The sequence below is a fragment of the Notamacropus eugenii genome, chromosome 1, assembly GCF_028372415.1.
Source record: "Notamacropus eugenii isolate mMacEug1 chromosome 1, mMacEug1.pri_v2, whole genome shotgun sequence".
Taxonomy (NCBI): domain Eukaryota; kingdom Metazoa; phylum Chordata; class Mammalia; order Diprotodontia; family Macropodidae; genus Notamacropus; species Notamacropus eugenii.
In genome coordinates, this window is record NC_092872.1 from 276,968,131 (window position 1) to 276,984,756 (window position 16,626).

A 16,626-nucleotide genomic window follows, 5' to 3' on the forward strand; every position below is an offset into this window, starting at 1 on the left:
TTGGTTTCATGTATTCTAGTGTCTTTGCTGTCCCTCAACAAGATACTGCCTCTAGACTGTTCATTCCTCTAGCTGGTCCTTGTGCCTGGAATGCTCTCCCTCCTCATCTCCCCGTCTTGGCTTCCTTGGTTTCTTCGAGGCTCAACTAAAACCCCACCCTCTTCAAGAATGTTTCCTCTTTTTAATTCAAGTGCCCTCCCTCTTCCAGTTTATCCTATGTATGTACAGACTTGTTTAATGCTGTCTCTCCCATTATGTTGTGAGACCTTTGAGAGCAGGGACCCCTCACCCCTTTCTATGTATACTCAGCACTACACTTAGTGTCTGATCCATAGCAGTGTTTAATTCGGGCTTGTTAGCTGAGTAAGGACTTGCACTGGCTGGAAAGGTCTTCCACTTTCTGGCTGCCCTGATTTCTTTGAGACAGCTCAAATCTCCCTTCTTGGGGGTGCCTCTCCTGGTGACCCTCCTTCCTCCCTTCACAACTGTGCCTTTTCCTTTGAAATGACCTTTCCTTTGAATTCATATACCTTGTATGTCCAAGTCTTTGAAAGTTGTCTCTCCTGCAGAATGGGAGCAAGAGGACAAGACTGATGTATTTATCTTTCTCCACATTCCACTGAGCCCAGTGTCTAGCATATAGAAACACTTCAACCTTCTTGCCTGAATGCCCAGTGACTAAAGAACACATAGCAGCTACTAAATAGTTAATTACGGTGCCTGAATTAAAAAGGTGTCAAAAGTAGTTCCCTACCCTCCCCGCCTCCCAGAGCAGAATGAAATAGCTCAGATTTCTGAATGGCTTGACATTTGAAATGCCCACCATGATAGTCTTGCAGCCATGCAAATATGCCATCCTGATCTCCTCTTCTCATTCACCATTCATTTAAAGCTGCAAGTTAAGAAAAGCAATCAAAGCAGAAACACTGAATTTCAGTTTCTCTTTTTATTTTGTTTTATACTATTTTTAGGTTCCTTGGATGGATCCATGTCCATATTTTTAGCATTTTTTTTCTGGTAGTTGAAACCGCTCAGCCATCGATGTTAATAAATAGCAAATGGGAACCATAAATGTAGTTGTCTCCTCGAAGGTATAATTTGAAGGAGAAACCAGAAAGGAAGACAACTATGAACTCAATGGAAAACTAACATCTGGGAAACAAAGTGCACGCTGTCTATAGACCCTGCTGCCCAGGGCTACACACTCTGGGGTGGTGTGATGATTTTGGGCATGTATAACATTACTATGAAGGAAGAACCTTTGCAAATAGGGAAGTTCCAAAGGCCGACAATGAGGTGATTCTTTCGGTTGTTCCTCACAATTGATCTGTGCCAACAGTCATTCCCAAGGTGTAGTGACTCGGGCTTTGCCCCAGAGCACTGAAATTTAGAAGGAGTGTGGACTGAACAATCAAATACCCAGTTTAGCACCTAATTAACAAGAATAATTGGTTAGAAAAAGACTCTTCCCATAATGGCTTCCTGAATCCCGAGTCCCTCCCATGTGGAACGGGTGCACCCCTGGTGAGTTCTTTCCTGACCTAGACCCTGCCTTTGCTCTTCTCAGCATTAATCTCCCTCAAAATGGCCACAGGGTGTGCTGGGGTCTCTACCACCCTCTTCGACTGAATTGAAGGTGCATTTAGGCTGTTTGTCTCTGACATATGGTTATAGCTCTGTGTACCAGAGGTACCACCCATATTAAGAAAGAGGCAATTAAATTGTGATTTTTAACTCGAAAGGAATTTATATTCACATATTTAGAAACTAAATCTACTTGACATCTTTTTGTTTTTTTGATCAATGGAAGAAGTCCTATAAAAGGGAAAGGCATTTATTAAGCTTTAACTAGTACTAACTAGTTAGTCAGTGTTGTCCTTCATTCTCAAAGACGACCCAAAATGACATTACTATGATAAAGTCAAGTTTCAGTGTGTCTGACTGTGGCTGATCAGACCAATATGAGCTCAGAATGTTCTCCCACAGATTGGGCACAGATAGTCCAAATGAATGTCCAAGTGAACATTTGGGGTGGTTACTCCAAATTTGCGCATCATACGTTTACTTTGTTCTGTTTCAATTCTGCTTTGCTCATAGAGCACAGCACCTTTTCTGATATGAGCACGCCATGCTGAGCAGTCCTGTGTCAGTGTCTCCCATGTCACACAATCAATTCCAAAGTTCTTGAGAGAGACCTTGAGAGTATCCTTGTATCGCTTCTTCTGACCACCATGTGATCACCTATCCTGTGTGAGTTCTCCATAAAATAGTGTTTTTGGCAAGTGTATGTTTTACATTTGAATAACATGGCCAGTCCATTGGAAATTGTGCTCTCTGAAGCATAGTTTGAATGCTTGGCAGTTTAGTTAGGGTAAGGAAGGACCCCAGAGTCTGGTACCTTGTCCTGCCAGGCGATCTTCAGAATCTTCCTAAGACAATTCAAATGGAAGTGATTCAGTTTCTTGGCATGGCGCTGATAAGACTGTCCATATTTCATAGGCATACAACAATGAGGTCAGCAAAATGGCTCTGTAGACCTTCAGTTTGGCAGTCAGTCTAATACCTCTTCTCTCCTATACTTTCCTTTGGAGACTCCTAAATACTGAGCTGCCTAATTTTGGCTTAACAATTAACACCAAGAAAACACAGCTGCTCTGTCATCTACCACCATCCTTATATGGAATCGTCAGTTACAGCAAATGGAGAAGTTTTGAATGCTATGGATAAGTTCACTTACCTTGATAGTATACTTTCCAGGGATCTAAACATTGATAATGAGGTTGATGCATGAATTGCCAGAGCCAGTTAGTCAATAAACATTCAGTAAGCACCTACCACATGCCAGCATTGTGCTAAACACTGGGGATCCAAAGAAAAGCAAAAGACAGTCCTTGACCTCAAAGAGTTCACATCTAATGAGGGACACAACTTGCAAAGAACTATGCACAAACAAAACATGTATGTATGTATATGTACACACACATCCATCCATCCATTTACTATCTATCTGTCTATCTATCTATCTATCTATCTATCTATCTATCTATCTATCTACAGCTTGCCTGTACATAGTCATTATATGTGTGTATATTATGTATGTGTATATTATATGTATGTGTACACATATAATGTGTATGTGCATGTATGTACATATGGAAATAATGAATCAAGGCATTAGAATTAGAAGGTGGTAACTGAGCAGGGATTTAAAGGCAGCCAGGGAAGCCAAAAGATGTTATGTGAGGAGGGAGAGATTTCTACATATGGGGGATGGACAGTGAAAATGCCTGGAGTTAGAAGGGGGAGTACCTTGTACTAAGAACAGCAGAGATCACATGCTGGGTGTGACCAAGGTATAAAAAGATGCTTAAAGTAGGATGGGGCAAGGTTTTGAAGGGATTTTAAAAGCAAAGAGAGGATGCTATATACTTACTGCTGGAGGGAAAAAGACTTTATTTAACGAGGATGGGCGAGGGTGAAGTGGTCAGAGCTGCACTAAGGGCATTATGTCTTGGGGATACAAATGCTGGTAAGCAGGACAATTTCTGTCCTCAAGGTACTTACATTATAATAGAGGAATTCAACTCATAATAGGGAGTAAGAGTTGATGGAATAGTTTGGAAAGGGGCATTAAGTGGCAACCTGGATGACCTATCTCAGTCTAGGGGGTAGAGAGAGTCTGAATTCTTGTGGGAAAAGCAGGATGCCTAGCATGGCCAGCAGCAAGGGGTGAGGAGGATGCAGCAATGGGAAGAAGGGAGAACTGGAGAGAAGAGCTAACTCCAATGAAGATTGAACTGGCCTGGATGGTAAATGTGGGTAATTTAGAGATGATACAGACCTCAAGGTGGTCCTGTTCAATCTTTTCATTTTACAGATGAAAAAAAATGGGGTCCAGGGAGCTGAAGTGATTGCCCAAGGTTGCAGTCTGAGTAATTAGCAGGGCCAAGTCCTCAAGTCCTCTCCAAATTCAATGGCCTTGGCAAGATGCTATTCTCCACACCCAGTTTCTTTATTCCTGCAGCAAGGAAGGGATCAGATAACCAGAGCTTGTCCAATTCAAAGCCTCTTCCTCTCAAATAGAAACCTCTTCTGTCTTGGGAGAAAGTAGTCATTGAGAGAAAGCAGTTTCCTGTTTCCTCTCATCTGTTGTACTTCATTGGGAATCCAGACCTTAGCATCAGGTCTTCCTGGCAATTCACAAAACCCATCCGCAGAGGAAGAGAAAATTTCTCTTGGGCATGAAAGCTGAACCTTCCCAACAAAAGACAGTGTAAGGAAATATCCTAGCCCTTCAGTTTAGGGGGCAGACCTTGAAGTCCCCTAAACCTGCAATTGCCATTTCTGGTTGAAAAGCTTAGAATTTTTTTTTTTTGAGCTTGTTCAGTCACTATTTTTTTAAATGTCCAGAGCTCTGAGTTTTCTGGGTATGGAAAGACAAGAATTGAGCGGAATGATAAGGGCTCCTCTCCCTCTCTTCCATATAAACCAGACAGCATCAAAAATATATATGGATGAAATGAGAGGGAATATGATGTCATGGACAAGTCAGAAGAGACTGAGTTCAAGTCCTCCCTTGAGCATCCAACAAAGGCCAACTCAATTAACCTTTCAATACCCTAGACAATTCTCTAGGAAACAGTTCTGCATCATGGACTCCTCAGGTAATCTAGTAAGGTCTAAAGACACTATCTAAGAATCATGTTTTTAAATAATTGAAGGCAATGCTAAAGGTTCATGACAATAAAAATGCAATTTTTCCCATCCAAGTTTTTGGATGCTTCCCTCTCCAACTCAATCCCCTTGAGGGATTATGGATACTGGTTTAAGAATTTGATTTTAGACCATAAGTGGTGGTAAAAGATTTTAATTTGATAAAACCACAGGCCTGGACCAAAATAAGTAAATTGTTTAGTTGGATTTGGGTAGAGAAAAAACAATGGGTGACAGAGACTTAGCTCCCACGTACTCCACATTGAGAAAATTAGAGAAATGCCAATGTAGACTGGATACCCATGTAGAATTTGTGGGAGCGAAGAGAAAGCTGCTAATTGAGATTTGAAGGTTTGAGTCAGTTTTGGATTCCCTATTTTATCACAGGAAAGGAATATGGATGGTGGAGTCAAAATTCAGTCATATTTGGCAAGGCAAAATGCCAAGGAAGAAAAATTAAATGTCTTATTAGTCTTCTAATGGCAGGAGTCAATCTTCAGCAAAATTTGAAATAGGCACACAGCCCCAGAAAATACATGCTTTCATTGGTTATTCAGTCAGTACCAGTGGCATCTTTCTAACTCAGGAGTGGGAAACCATTGCCTTGAGGCCACAGGTGGTCACTGAATCCAAACTTCACAGAACACATGGCCTTGAGGCCAAAGGTGTTCCACACCTCTCTTAACCTTTAAGATATTTTCAGTTGTTTTCTTCAGCTCCTAGACCTGTCCATCTGCCCTTTGGTTCATTAGCTGAATTTGAATTCCTCCAAATGCTTTCCAAATGTGCAACATTACTCCTAGGTTTATTCTATGCATTTGGTTCTAAATGTCATTAATTGGGTCTTAAGGTTGATGTAGAGTAGAGCATAAAGGGCTTTCAGCTTGGAGTCAGATCTTGGTTCAGAACTTGGTTCTGACATCTCCTTCCTGTATGATTTTGGACCAGTCACTACACCTCACCAGATCAATGCTTTTCATATGTAGAATGAGTATAATAATGTTCAGACTCCCTGATCAGGCTGATGTGGAAGAAAGGGTTTTGTAAATCTTAAAGTGGGATAGAAATGTAAGTTATATTTAGAAATTAGTCTTTTAGAGGGCAGGGGTTTATTATCTCATCCATAGAGGGATAATTGTGTCATTTAGAGAAAATGCTTTCCAAACCATGAAACACTAGAGGAATGTGAGCTATTTGGTCTCATCAAGTCCTTTAAGATTTCATTTGGAGATTTTTGCTTTTTATCAGTAGGAGCTGATGACATCATCTTAGATTTTGATTATATCTTGCCCCATAATAGCCCTGAAAATCATCACGTATTTTCTGTCATTGTAAACAAACCAAAGAAAATGAAAGATAAATTATATCACAATTAATTTTGACTTGTGATTTTTCCAGACAGTAAATGAACAGTGGTATTTCTGAGACTGCTGGAGATAAGAATATTTGAATGAACCAGAGTCTTCCCTGACCTAACTACAGACCCTTCCCCCTTTAGCTGGAAAGCAGGTTCTTGTAGTTCAAGATACTTAAGTATGATGAGTTCGTCAAAGAGAGGAGAAAGATGTGATTTTGGACAACTTGATAACTTCTGATTCGGGAACTTCCTCCCCCAAGGAACTTACTGGTCTAAATGTCTGAAAAGTCTTAGGAAATTGTCTAAAGTACCAGGATAAAATCCACTTTGCCCAGTGTTACCAGCGCTCTTGAGGTCAGAGGTGTAGAAAGCAGTTGTTCCTAACTCCAAGCCCGTCATCCCATCCCTGTTTGGGTGAAGTGGAGTTGCATTTGGAGTCAGAGGGTTTGAAGGAGTTATTGCCTACTGCCTTTGTGACCTCACTTAATTTGTCCTTGTCCCTAAAATGAAGGGGTGCTTCTCTAGATTTTTCTTTTACAATTCCTTAAAGGGAAATGACCCTTCTGAGCACTCACCTCCGCTTAACAAAAGGAGAAGGCAAAGCCTTTCAGCGGAAACCATTTATTTCAATTAAAAATAGAACATTTATCAGACTCAAGATAACATCACCAGTGTGTACAAAATTTACAGGTTGTGGGTAAATTGTGAAGAATGCAGCACTTTTAGAAAAATAATTAAAAGTTTGGAATCATGTACAAGGAAATGCTACATTGGATATTTACAACAGTAATTTACTGCAAACAGTCATTAGACAGAGTTCGTTCCCTACAGAAACAAAGCCGTTTTTTGCACTCCAGGCTTCCGGAAGGAGCATTTGGAGAGTGCAACTGTAAACACTGAATGTGTCCTTCGTGTAAAGGTTCGATGTCAAACACGGGAGTCGCTGGCGAGCCGCCGTGCGCGAGAGCCGCTCAATGTGTCTGGCAGGTATGAAGCCTGGAAGCGTTGTTGGTTAAGTGATCTTTCTGGACTCGGCAGGACAGGCCTTCCGCACAGAAACAGCGCTGGAAAATCTCCAGTCCGTGAGAGCCTTTTCTTCTGTGCTTGGTGCATACCTGACCTTCCTTGAGCACTGGCTTGCAGATCTTGGACCAGAAATGCCGAGCACAGCAGAGGCCGTCGGCACAGTCGGAGGAGCGGAGGCAAACCGCACCTTCCTGACCTGGGGAAGAGATGAAAGTGAGAAGTGCTGAGAATCAGGCAGCCGGAGAGCATTTACCAAGGACAAAGAGAAAACCGATTCCTGCCCTCGGGGAAGTTCCATTCCCAGAGACACCCACCTCAGGGAGAGGAAGCATGATTGCGTGTAAAGAAGACAAGCCTTTGGAGGGAAGAAAACCCAGGTTAACGTCCTGCTTCTGAACGTAGTCATTAAGTGACCAGGGGCCAGTCATTTAACCCCTCAGTACCTCAGACAACTGTCTGTACAAGAAGCAGTGGTCTATATCAGTGGCGGTGATTTCTTATGTCAGTGAAATAACTGTTCTGGGCCACAATAATTTCTGCTTAAATAGTGCTCTCAGATCATTGGTTTCTCCTGGAAAAGATCCCAGAGGCCATCTAGTTTAATCTCTTCACTTGACAAATAAAGAAGCTGAGACCCATATAAGTGACTTGCCCAGGTAGTAAGCAGCGGAGTCAGAACTAAGACTTAGATCCTTGGACTCTAAATTCACCCTATGACGTCTTTCTTTCTCATAACAACACTATGGGGTAGGTAGTATAGATATTTCCATTTGACTGAAACTGTTTTTGATGGAGAAGAGGAATTAGACTTCTACTTTTTGACCTGAGTTGGGGAAGGGGAATAAACATTTATGTAGCGCTTATGGTGTGCAGAGGTACTGTGCTATAAGCACTGTTTGAAAATAATATCTCTTTGAGATGGGACCAAGGAGCATTGGGTGGGTGTGGCAGAGGTCAATTTAGGCTTGACCTCAGGGGGGAAAAACACCAAACAACTTGACAATAAGAACTGTCCCAGGAATTGGGTCCCCTTTGATGACTTCAGTTAGAGGCTGAATAACCAATTGACGGGTAGGGTTGAAAGGGATTCTTGTCCAGAAAAGTCCTTGGACTGGTTGGTTCCTAGTAAAGTTTCTAATTCTTGAGACTGTGATTCATAAAATCATATAGTTTTGGAGGTAGAGGGAACATTTAGTCCAATATCCGCATTTTTTAATTAAGGAAACTGAGGCTCAGAGATTTTAAAAGACTTTCCCAAGGTCACATAGATTGCCAAGTCCTCTAAGAACAAACTTAGTACACTTTCCACTATATCTCAGTACCCCATTGCCCTGGGATCTAGAGAAGCTACTTACTAGCAGCTAGTAACAGAGTTGGGATTACAATCCTGGTCTCCGATCCTAAATCCAGAGGTCTGTCCTTGCTGCTTGGGGAGGAGAGCAGGACACCTTCACTGGAAGGGAGGAGACTCATATATTCCCTCACCTTTGGTCTTGGCAGATGGAGTGGTCCTCCTAGGCTGGCCTTCCAAGAGACTGTGATCATGATTCACCGGTTCTGTGGTCATCTCATCCATTTCTACTGCATGTAAGTGGTTCTGATCCAAAGGTACACATATCCCTAAAAAAGCAAGAGGCACTGGTCAAAGGCTAAAGTCTCTGTCTCAGATGTGCATGGTGATACCCCCTTCAGTGAACCATCATTTTCCATGTCCCCCAAAACTCCCTCTCTCAGTTTACAATAGAGGTGAAGATATAAGCTTGAAGGGAGTTTAGAGGTTATCAGTTACAACCTTCTCATTTTTAGAAGGGGACCCAAAAGAACCAAGAGGTCACAGCAGTAGTGATGAGTGTCCCTAACAATCATATACAGCAACACAGGCCAGAATCCAGACTCTTTAAAGCACTTTCTGTGTACAACTGAATATATGGGAACATACTGATTTGGGGAGGAGAATTGGAGGTTTTGAGGTTTGTGCCACCAAATTAAAAACACACTCACACATACACATAAGTATTGTGTTGCCTATCTAAAGCATGACTCAGATGAAAGAATTCTGAATTCAGTCAGAAGACCCCAGTTCAAATCCTCGATGATCCACTTACTACTCCCGGGACTCTGCCCAAGTTGCTGGATCCTTAGGTCTTAATTCAACATCAGTGGGATCTGAGATGGAGAGGTGGGAGGGACCAGGGAGGACAGCTAATCATAGTATCAGATCTAGGGCTCCAATGGGCCTCAGAGGTCACCAGGTCTTATTTTATGGATGAGGAAACCATTTACTTGCCCAAGGTCACATGGTAGGAAAAGGACAAAGTCAAGTTGGGAAGCCAAACCTGCTAACTCCATGTTAGGGTCTCCTATTGAACTATACAAGAAGATTAGATGATCTTGGAGATTCCCTGAAGATAAATCTTTGTTCTTACGCACATTCAGAGGATCAAAGCTCTAGTATCAGAAGCAAGATTGGAACCTAAGCCTTCAGACTTCAGAGTCATTCTTTCCACAGGACCATGAATGCTCTTTTGAAGCAAGAGTCATTTACTGTACTCATTGGATAATTCCATAAAGGAGATGTCATGTGTAAATCAAAGAGCATTTCAACAGGTCTATTTCTATTTAAATGCAAACAAATGTGAAAATAAAATAAATAACAATTTAAGTACCCTCAGCTCCACTTGATGTTGCTCTGGGACCCCTTTCTCATGTACATAATTCTGTACTACAAACCAAAGCTTTATTGAGAGACTAGTAATTTGAATAATAAAGTAACTTGAGTTTCTAAATGGGGGCTAATAACTTTAGGGTGGTGGTGGTAGTGGTGATGGAGGTAGTAGTAGTAGTGATAGTTGAGCCTCCCAACTACACTTTGAAATTAATGCTATTATTATCATTTAACATCTATTAAGTACCTATTCTGTGCCAAGCCAAAGAAAAGCAAAAGGCAGTCCTTGCCCTCAAGGGACTCACAATCTACTGGGGGGGGGGGGGGGGGGGAGAGAGGATTGACATAAAGAGCTACATACAGCCAAGATATACGCAGGAGGAAACTGAGGTGTAAAGAACTTAAGTGACTTTCCCAGACTTGTACAGCTAATAAGCAAACGTTTGAAACCAGACGCCTTGGATTTCTGATCGCAAGGCCAGAACTTGGTCCATTGTGCCCCCATTGCACTCTAGGTTTTAGACTGGCAAGGGACCCAAAAAAGAAAGTATAGAATCCAAAACCTCATTTTACAGGAGTACAAAAGCAGCTGGAGGGGAAAGGGGGACAGGGGTAGGACAAGGCTCTTGACCTTGGGGTTACAAAGGCAGTACAGTGTCAGGACCAGGATTCAAATGCTGCTGCTGACTCCAAACATCTTTCTTTTTACTCTACTAGATTGGCCCAATTACTACTACTACTACAACCACCACCACCACCACCACCACTACTACTAATCGTTTCTGTGGCACACTTAAGGTTGGCATGCTCTTTTGCTGGGTGCTATCAGAAATAGAAATGCCAAGGTAAGCTCTCTAGAGCCAGTCTTCCTGCCTTCTCCTCCCTCTCTTCCTAAATGGGAGAAAGTTAAACGTTTTTTCTTCAGAAGCTGTGACCTGCTATGTGGTCTCCCGACGTGGGGAGAGGGCTCCAGTGCTCCAAATTTCCCCCCAGGGACCAAGTTAAGGCAGTACCAGATGGAGCCAGGTGAGGCCCAGGTGAGGCCCACACGGGAGTCCAGGAGGGCGTCCCGACAACTCACCGTTGCTGCAGTAGTTTCCCGGACAGCACATGACAGTCCGCTGGCAGCGCCGGCGGCGCTTCCGGCAGGGTAGGCAGATCTGCACCCCAATGCTGCCGCCCCCGCCGCCTGGGCTCCTGCCGCCCCGGGAGCCAATGTCGCAGTACTCTTCCAGACCGCAATCCTTGTCATCCACACACATAAAATGTTGCTGAAGAGAGAAGATGAGGGCGTGGTGAGACCTTAGAGCAGGCAAAGAAGTTGGAGTTGAAACTGCAAGGATCTGCCTTGAAGAGCCTCCCGCCACAAATCCTTACTTTACAAAAGAGGAAACTGAGGCCCCAAGAGGTTAAATCACTTTCTCTAGGTCACACAGCTCACACAGCTCACAAAAAAAACAAAGCTAGAATCTGCACCCAGGCGATTGGAGTATTTCACTTCTGTCTTTGAATAACCATGGTGTTCATTCCAGTGTCTAGCATACAGTAGGCATGTTGATGGTCTACTTTGAGCTGAAAGGGACCGTCCAGATCCAACTATCTGAATTGTACAGAAGAAAGAACTGATGTTCACAGCAACCTGCGCCGGCGAGAATGCTAGAGCTGCTCCTGACTACCTGTGTGATTTGGCTAATGTTACGTCCACTCCCACCCCCTTCTGAATCTCAATTTCTGTTAGTTGTGAAATAAAGGGGTTGGACTTAATGACTTGGAAAGTCCCTTCCATCTTTCCAGCTCTGATTCTCTCCCTAAAATTCTGGATTTGAACCAGCTGGTTCGCTAGGACTAAGGGCTCGTTGGGAAGTAGGTGGCAAAGCTGTTGTGGGCCAGGCATCCTCCGCATCCCAGACCAGAGTTCGCCCATTACACGCCTAGTTCTCCCCGCACCTCTTAGCCATCACACCGTCATCACTCGCTTTCTCAGAAAGCTCCTGGAGCCCCACTACGCCCGCACCAGGAATATCCCCACCCAATTCGTCTAGAGTTCACTCCCAGGAGCATTTCCCTGCGATCCCTCTCCGTCAGTCCGGAGCCAGCACAAGAACTCTCTGATGCCCAGCCTAGTGCTTCCCGTCTTCCCACCACCCCTTCCCCTCCGCCACAATCCAGGGTGGTCCCCGAGCAAGGTGCCCACCTGGTGTTTGTTGTCCACGTGCATGTACCCGTTGGGTCTGTCGAACAGAACACTGTCTCCGGGCGCCACGCTGACTGCCCAGAAGGGGACCAGCCCCGCACTGCTGCCGCCGCCACCGCCACCGCCGCCTCCGCCACCGGGTCCCGAGTGACCGTTCTTGATGGCATTGGAGTTCACCAACACAGTGTTCAGCGTCGCGGCTGCCGGAGCGCACGGCGGGCAGCAGAGAGCCGCGGCAAGAGCCAGAAGAAACCGAGCCGCCCCCGCAGCCAGAGCGGGTGCCAGGGCTGGCATCTTGGATGTAGTGATGACGAGGAAGAGGCAGATAGACAGGCTGAGAGAGAGAAACAGACACAGACAAACGCAGACGCGGAGCAGAGGGAGCGCACAGACAGCCCCGTGGGAAGCAAGTCCTGGGACGCAGCTTGCTGGCTCCGGGCTCGGCTGACTCACTGCCCGGCTTCGGCCACTCTAGGCTCCCCGGGCTCCCCGGCTCTTAGTCGCGGCAATAGCGGCAAGCCGAGAGCAGCCCAAGACGAGCCAACCAGAACTCGCTAGCGCTGTTGCATGGGCAGGCAGGCAGCTCTGTCCCGGGTTCCTGCCACCGCCGCCGCCTTTATACTCCCGGGCCCTGGCTCTGCCCGCCCCCTCGGGGGCCACTACAAAGCCCGGGATGGTATTTCAAAGCCTTGGAGAGGGGCTGGGAGGGGGTGTGTGAGTGCCTACGCGGGATGGGGGAGGAAGAAGAGGGGGATGGGGTTGCCCCTCCCCTCCCCTCTTCTCCTTTCTCCTCTCCCTTTCCCCCCTTCCCCCTCCTGCTTCTGGTCCCAGCTTCCTAGGCGGTGGGCAAGCGCTCTGGGCTTCCGCCCGGGGAAGAATCCAGCTTTCCCAAGTTGCCCAGGACTTAATTAAGAGAGGGGAACTCCTGGGACCCTTGGCCGCACCCTGAACCAGGATCACCAGGCCCCGCCATCGGAGACACTTTTTAGCCCCAGTGAACCTTCCTTAGCGCGCCAAGTCCGTTTTCTTTCCCTCTCCGGTATACTGTAAGGCGCTTTTTGCTCACACTAGGCATATTGTCACCCTGGGGACTGTACCGGAAACAGCACCGGACGAAGGGGAGACCTTGTCTTCCAATAAGCATAGAGTTGAAGTGTTGGATTGGAATCGGAAGACTTGAGTGTAAATGCTGCCGCAGACATTGCGTGGCTCTGGACAAGTCAGTCTTAGTTTCCTCATGTATTAATTGGGGTTATTAACAACACTTTCCTCCCAGGGTTGTTGTGAGGATCAAATAAGAGAAAATACGTGAGTATCAAATGAGTAAAGCGCTCTGGAAACCTTAAAGAGTTATACAAATAACTATTATTATTAGGACACTGAATTTCAGAAATCTTAGGTCAAGTTCCCAGGACTACTTAGCTAAGTAAAGTGTCCGAGAAAGGATTTAAACTTCTATCGTCTTATCCACTATCTTCTGCAGTTTCTCTGTCTGTGTCCGGAGTCAGGATGACCTGGACCCTTCCTCAGAGGCTTAGACTAGGCAAGTCACACAACCTCTCTGGAACTCAGTTTCCTCATCTGTAACATGAGGCTGTTACACTACATCAACATATTTAAAATACAAATTAAAAATATATTGATAACTATTTCACTGTGATTGGTTCCCTTTGTAATGAGAAGGGGTCCGTAGAACTGACCAGGCTACCAAACGGGTACATGAAGACTTTCTGGCCTGGATAAATCCCTGCCAGCTCTAATCTAGAATCACCTAGTTGTGTGATCCTAGGTAAGTCGTCTCATATCTCTGTGCTTCTGCTTTTCCACAATCATTTATTCAACAATGACTTATTAAGCACTTGCTCTGAGGAAAGTGCTATGGATTCACATACAAAAATGAAATTGACCCTATCCTCAGGAAACCTGTATTCTATTCACTGGGAAAATACCCGCATAGATCACTACATACACAATCTGGGGGAGAAGGGTGTATACACGGATAAAGAAATCCCAAATAACTTGAGGAGGGCCATTAGCAAGATGGGCAGATCTGTGAAGTGGCCTCACTACACTGGGGTGTTGTGAGGGTTCAAAGAGATGGTGTCTGAAAGGAACTTCACAATCCATAAAGCTAGATAGAACCATTACCTCTTACTGAGCTTCCAATAAGCCAAAATAAACATAGTGCTCCAGTTAGGCTTCCTGCGAAATTTATTCATTAAGCACTTAGTTTGGGAGGTGGGGTGTTTGGAGCTCAGTGACTACACAGGGCTGGTCTGACAGCAGTCTTTCCCTTGGAACTCTTCTTATCCAGGTCTCTGTCTATGTTTGCATACTCTCTGTATGCTTGTGTGTCTGTAGGTCTGTGTCTGTCTGTCTGTCTGAATCTCTCCCTCCAATCCTCCCCTGCGGAAGGGGGAGGGGATTTGCACATCAAAAGCCTGGTCAGAAAGAAAGGCTGCTCTAAATATCCTTTTGAAGGGACAGTCTGGGGGGGTGTGGGGGGAGGTAGGCAGAGCCTGGCCTTTGGACATTAGATCAGGGCTGGAGATGAGAGGAAAGAGGGAGACAGACAGGAAGTAACAACTGGTGACTTTCCTGTAACTGGCCAAGAATTCTTGTTATCCTTGGCCAGCGTGGCATAGAGATCTAGAGGATGGGTGGGATAGTGGAGAGGGCCAAGGAGACCTATTCTGCTGACAGGAGAGACTGGGATTCAGATCCCTCTGACCTGAGTTCTGAGACCAGGGGAAAGTCACTCTTCCCTTGAGCCTCAGTGTTCTCCTCTGTAAAATGGGAATAATAATCCCTGAAGTGCCTCCCTCAAAGATGAGTGGGAGACTTCAAGAAGTCAAGTGCTTGGCAGGAGTGAAAGGGCTTCATAAAAATCAGGCTTTTCATTTGTATTTCAATCCTTCAGTCTGATCCATAACTGTGAGAGAAACAAAATGAATCAGATCAGAGGGGCAGAACTTATTGGCTCAAATGAATATTCATACACATATGTATGCACACACATCCTCATCTACATCCACACAGGTGTGCACATACATACACATGCACACACATCCACATCCACATGGGCATGCACATACATGAGCCTGCACTCACACAGGATCTAGGCTCCAGGCTGGAGGAAGAAGGTCTAGCCTGGTGCTAAATCTTCTAGAGTTTACTAAACTGGGTTTGCAGAATTTATTGCAAGAAGTACAAGAATTCCACTAGTGATTCTTTCTCCTACTCCCTCCCCTTCCCCAGTAGGGAAACCTCTGACTGATATGTTTCTTTTTATGCTTTAATTCATTTTGAGTCATGTACTAAACTTCATTTTAATCCAAGAAAAATTATCCAATGCTTACTGTGTGAGGAGTCCAGTATTAAGGACTGGGCATTGTGAAGTTTAGTGAAGGGGACCCCTGACCTCATAGAGCTCAGGATGGAGGCATGAAACTTTCACTTCTTTTTTGTCTTCCCCCTTTTCTCTTCTTGAACCTTTTCTTCATTTTCCTGTCGTCATCATCATCATCATCATCACCATCATCATCTTCTTCCTCTTCTCCTCCTCCTCCTTTCTTGAGAATAATTTCAAAGCCAAAGGGGAAGGAAAAAATAGCCAGGCATGTATACATACCAAGAAAATGTAGAAAAACAGAGCTCTGAATTTGGGGAAGGAAAAGCTGAGTTTTAGTCTCCAATAACTGCTAATCACTATCTCTGCGACCTTGAGCAAGTCCTTTTCCCTTCATGGACCTCAGTTTCCTCATTTGTAAAACCAGCTGATCTCTACGGTCCCTGTGTCTTTAACAGATATCCAGCCACATTCTTTGCAGTTCTGTCCACCTCTTCTTAAAACAAGGAATCTTCAGAAGAGAAACTCCTAAACATCTCCTTCAACCAACCCCTCTGTTCCCCCATTCCTTTCCTTAATCTCCACTATTCTTCTTTTACCCAAGCCATTTATGACAGAACATTTTTAATGCCTGTGTGTGTGTGTGTGTATGTGTGTGTGTGTGTGTGTGTGTGGTGTCTCTCACATGGTGGTCAAGTGGATAAAGTTGCTGGTCCTGGAATCAGCAAGACTCGTCTTTGTGAGTTCAAATCCAACCGCAGATATTTATTAGCTTTGTGAGCCTGGCCAAGTCACTTCACCCTTCTTGCCTCAGTTTTCTCATCTGTAAAATGAATTGGAGAAAGAAATGGCAAACCACTCCAGTGTCTTTGCCAAGAAAATCCCAAATGGGGTCACAAAAGAATCAGACACGACTGAACAGCAACAAGCTCTATGAGACTCTATGGCAGGTATCAACCCTCTCATATTGATTGTATGAATGTTGGTATATCACACCTATCTCCTTTCCCATTACAATGTAAACTCTACGTGAGCGGCATCCTTTTTATCTCTTTTTATCAATAGTATGCTTTACACATAATAGATGTTAAATCTGTTGAATGCTTATTGAATGAACAGATGCCTGCCAGAAATCCTTCACTTAGAAACTAAAAGTGGTTTCTACACCAGTATGTACTTAACAAGGAGAGAATAAATAAAAGTCTCTCTCCTCCAACACACACACATTATCCATTTCAGAGATTTTCAGGATAAAAATTTACAGCATCAAAAAGGTAGTTTAAATTGGCTGTTTAAAAACAATAGCAACACGCCAACAAGAC

The 16,626-nt window shown here is 44.5% G+C and overlaps 1 protein-coding gene across 1 annotated transcript; it reads right to left on the reverse strand.

The window, feature by feature from the left end:
- Positions 1 to 6,675: 6,675 nt before the first annotated feature.
- On the reverse strand, positions 6,676 to 12,547 carry DKK1 (dickkopf WNT signaling pathway inhibitor 1). The gene is made up of 4 exons (XM_072628921.1): positions 11,956 to 12,547; positions 10,843 to 11,032; positions 8,582 to 8,716; positions 6,676 to 7,292 (listed from the first exon to the last, which is right to left on the reverse strand). Exons 1-4 carry the CDS (start codon positions 12,247 to 12,249, stop codon positions 7,042 to 7,044), a joined length of 870 nt encoding a protein of 289 aa, XP_072485022.1. The 5' UTR covers positions 12,250 to 12,547; the 3' UTR covers positions 6,676 to 7,041.
- Positions 12,548 to 16,626: the final 4,079 nt, after the last annotated feature.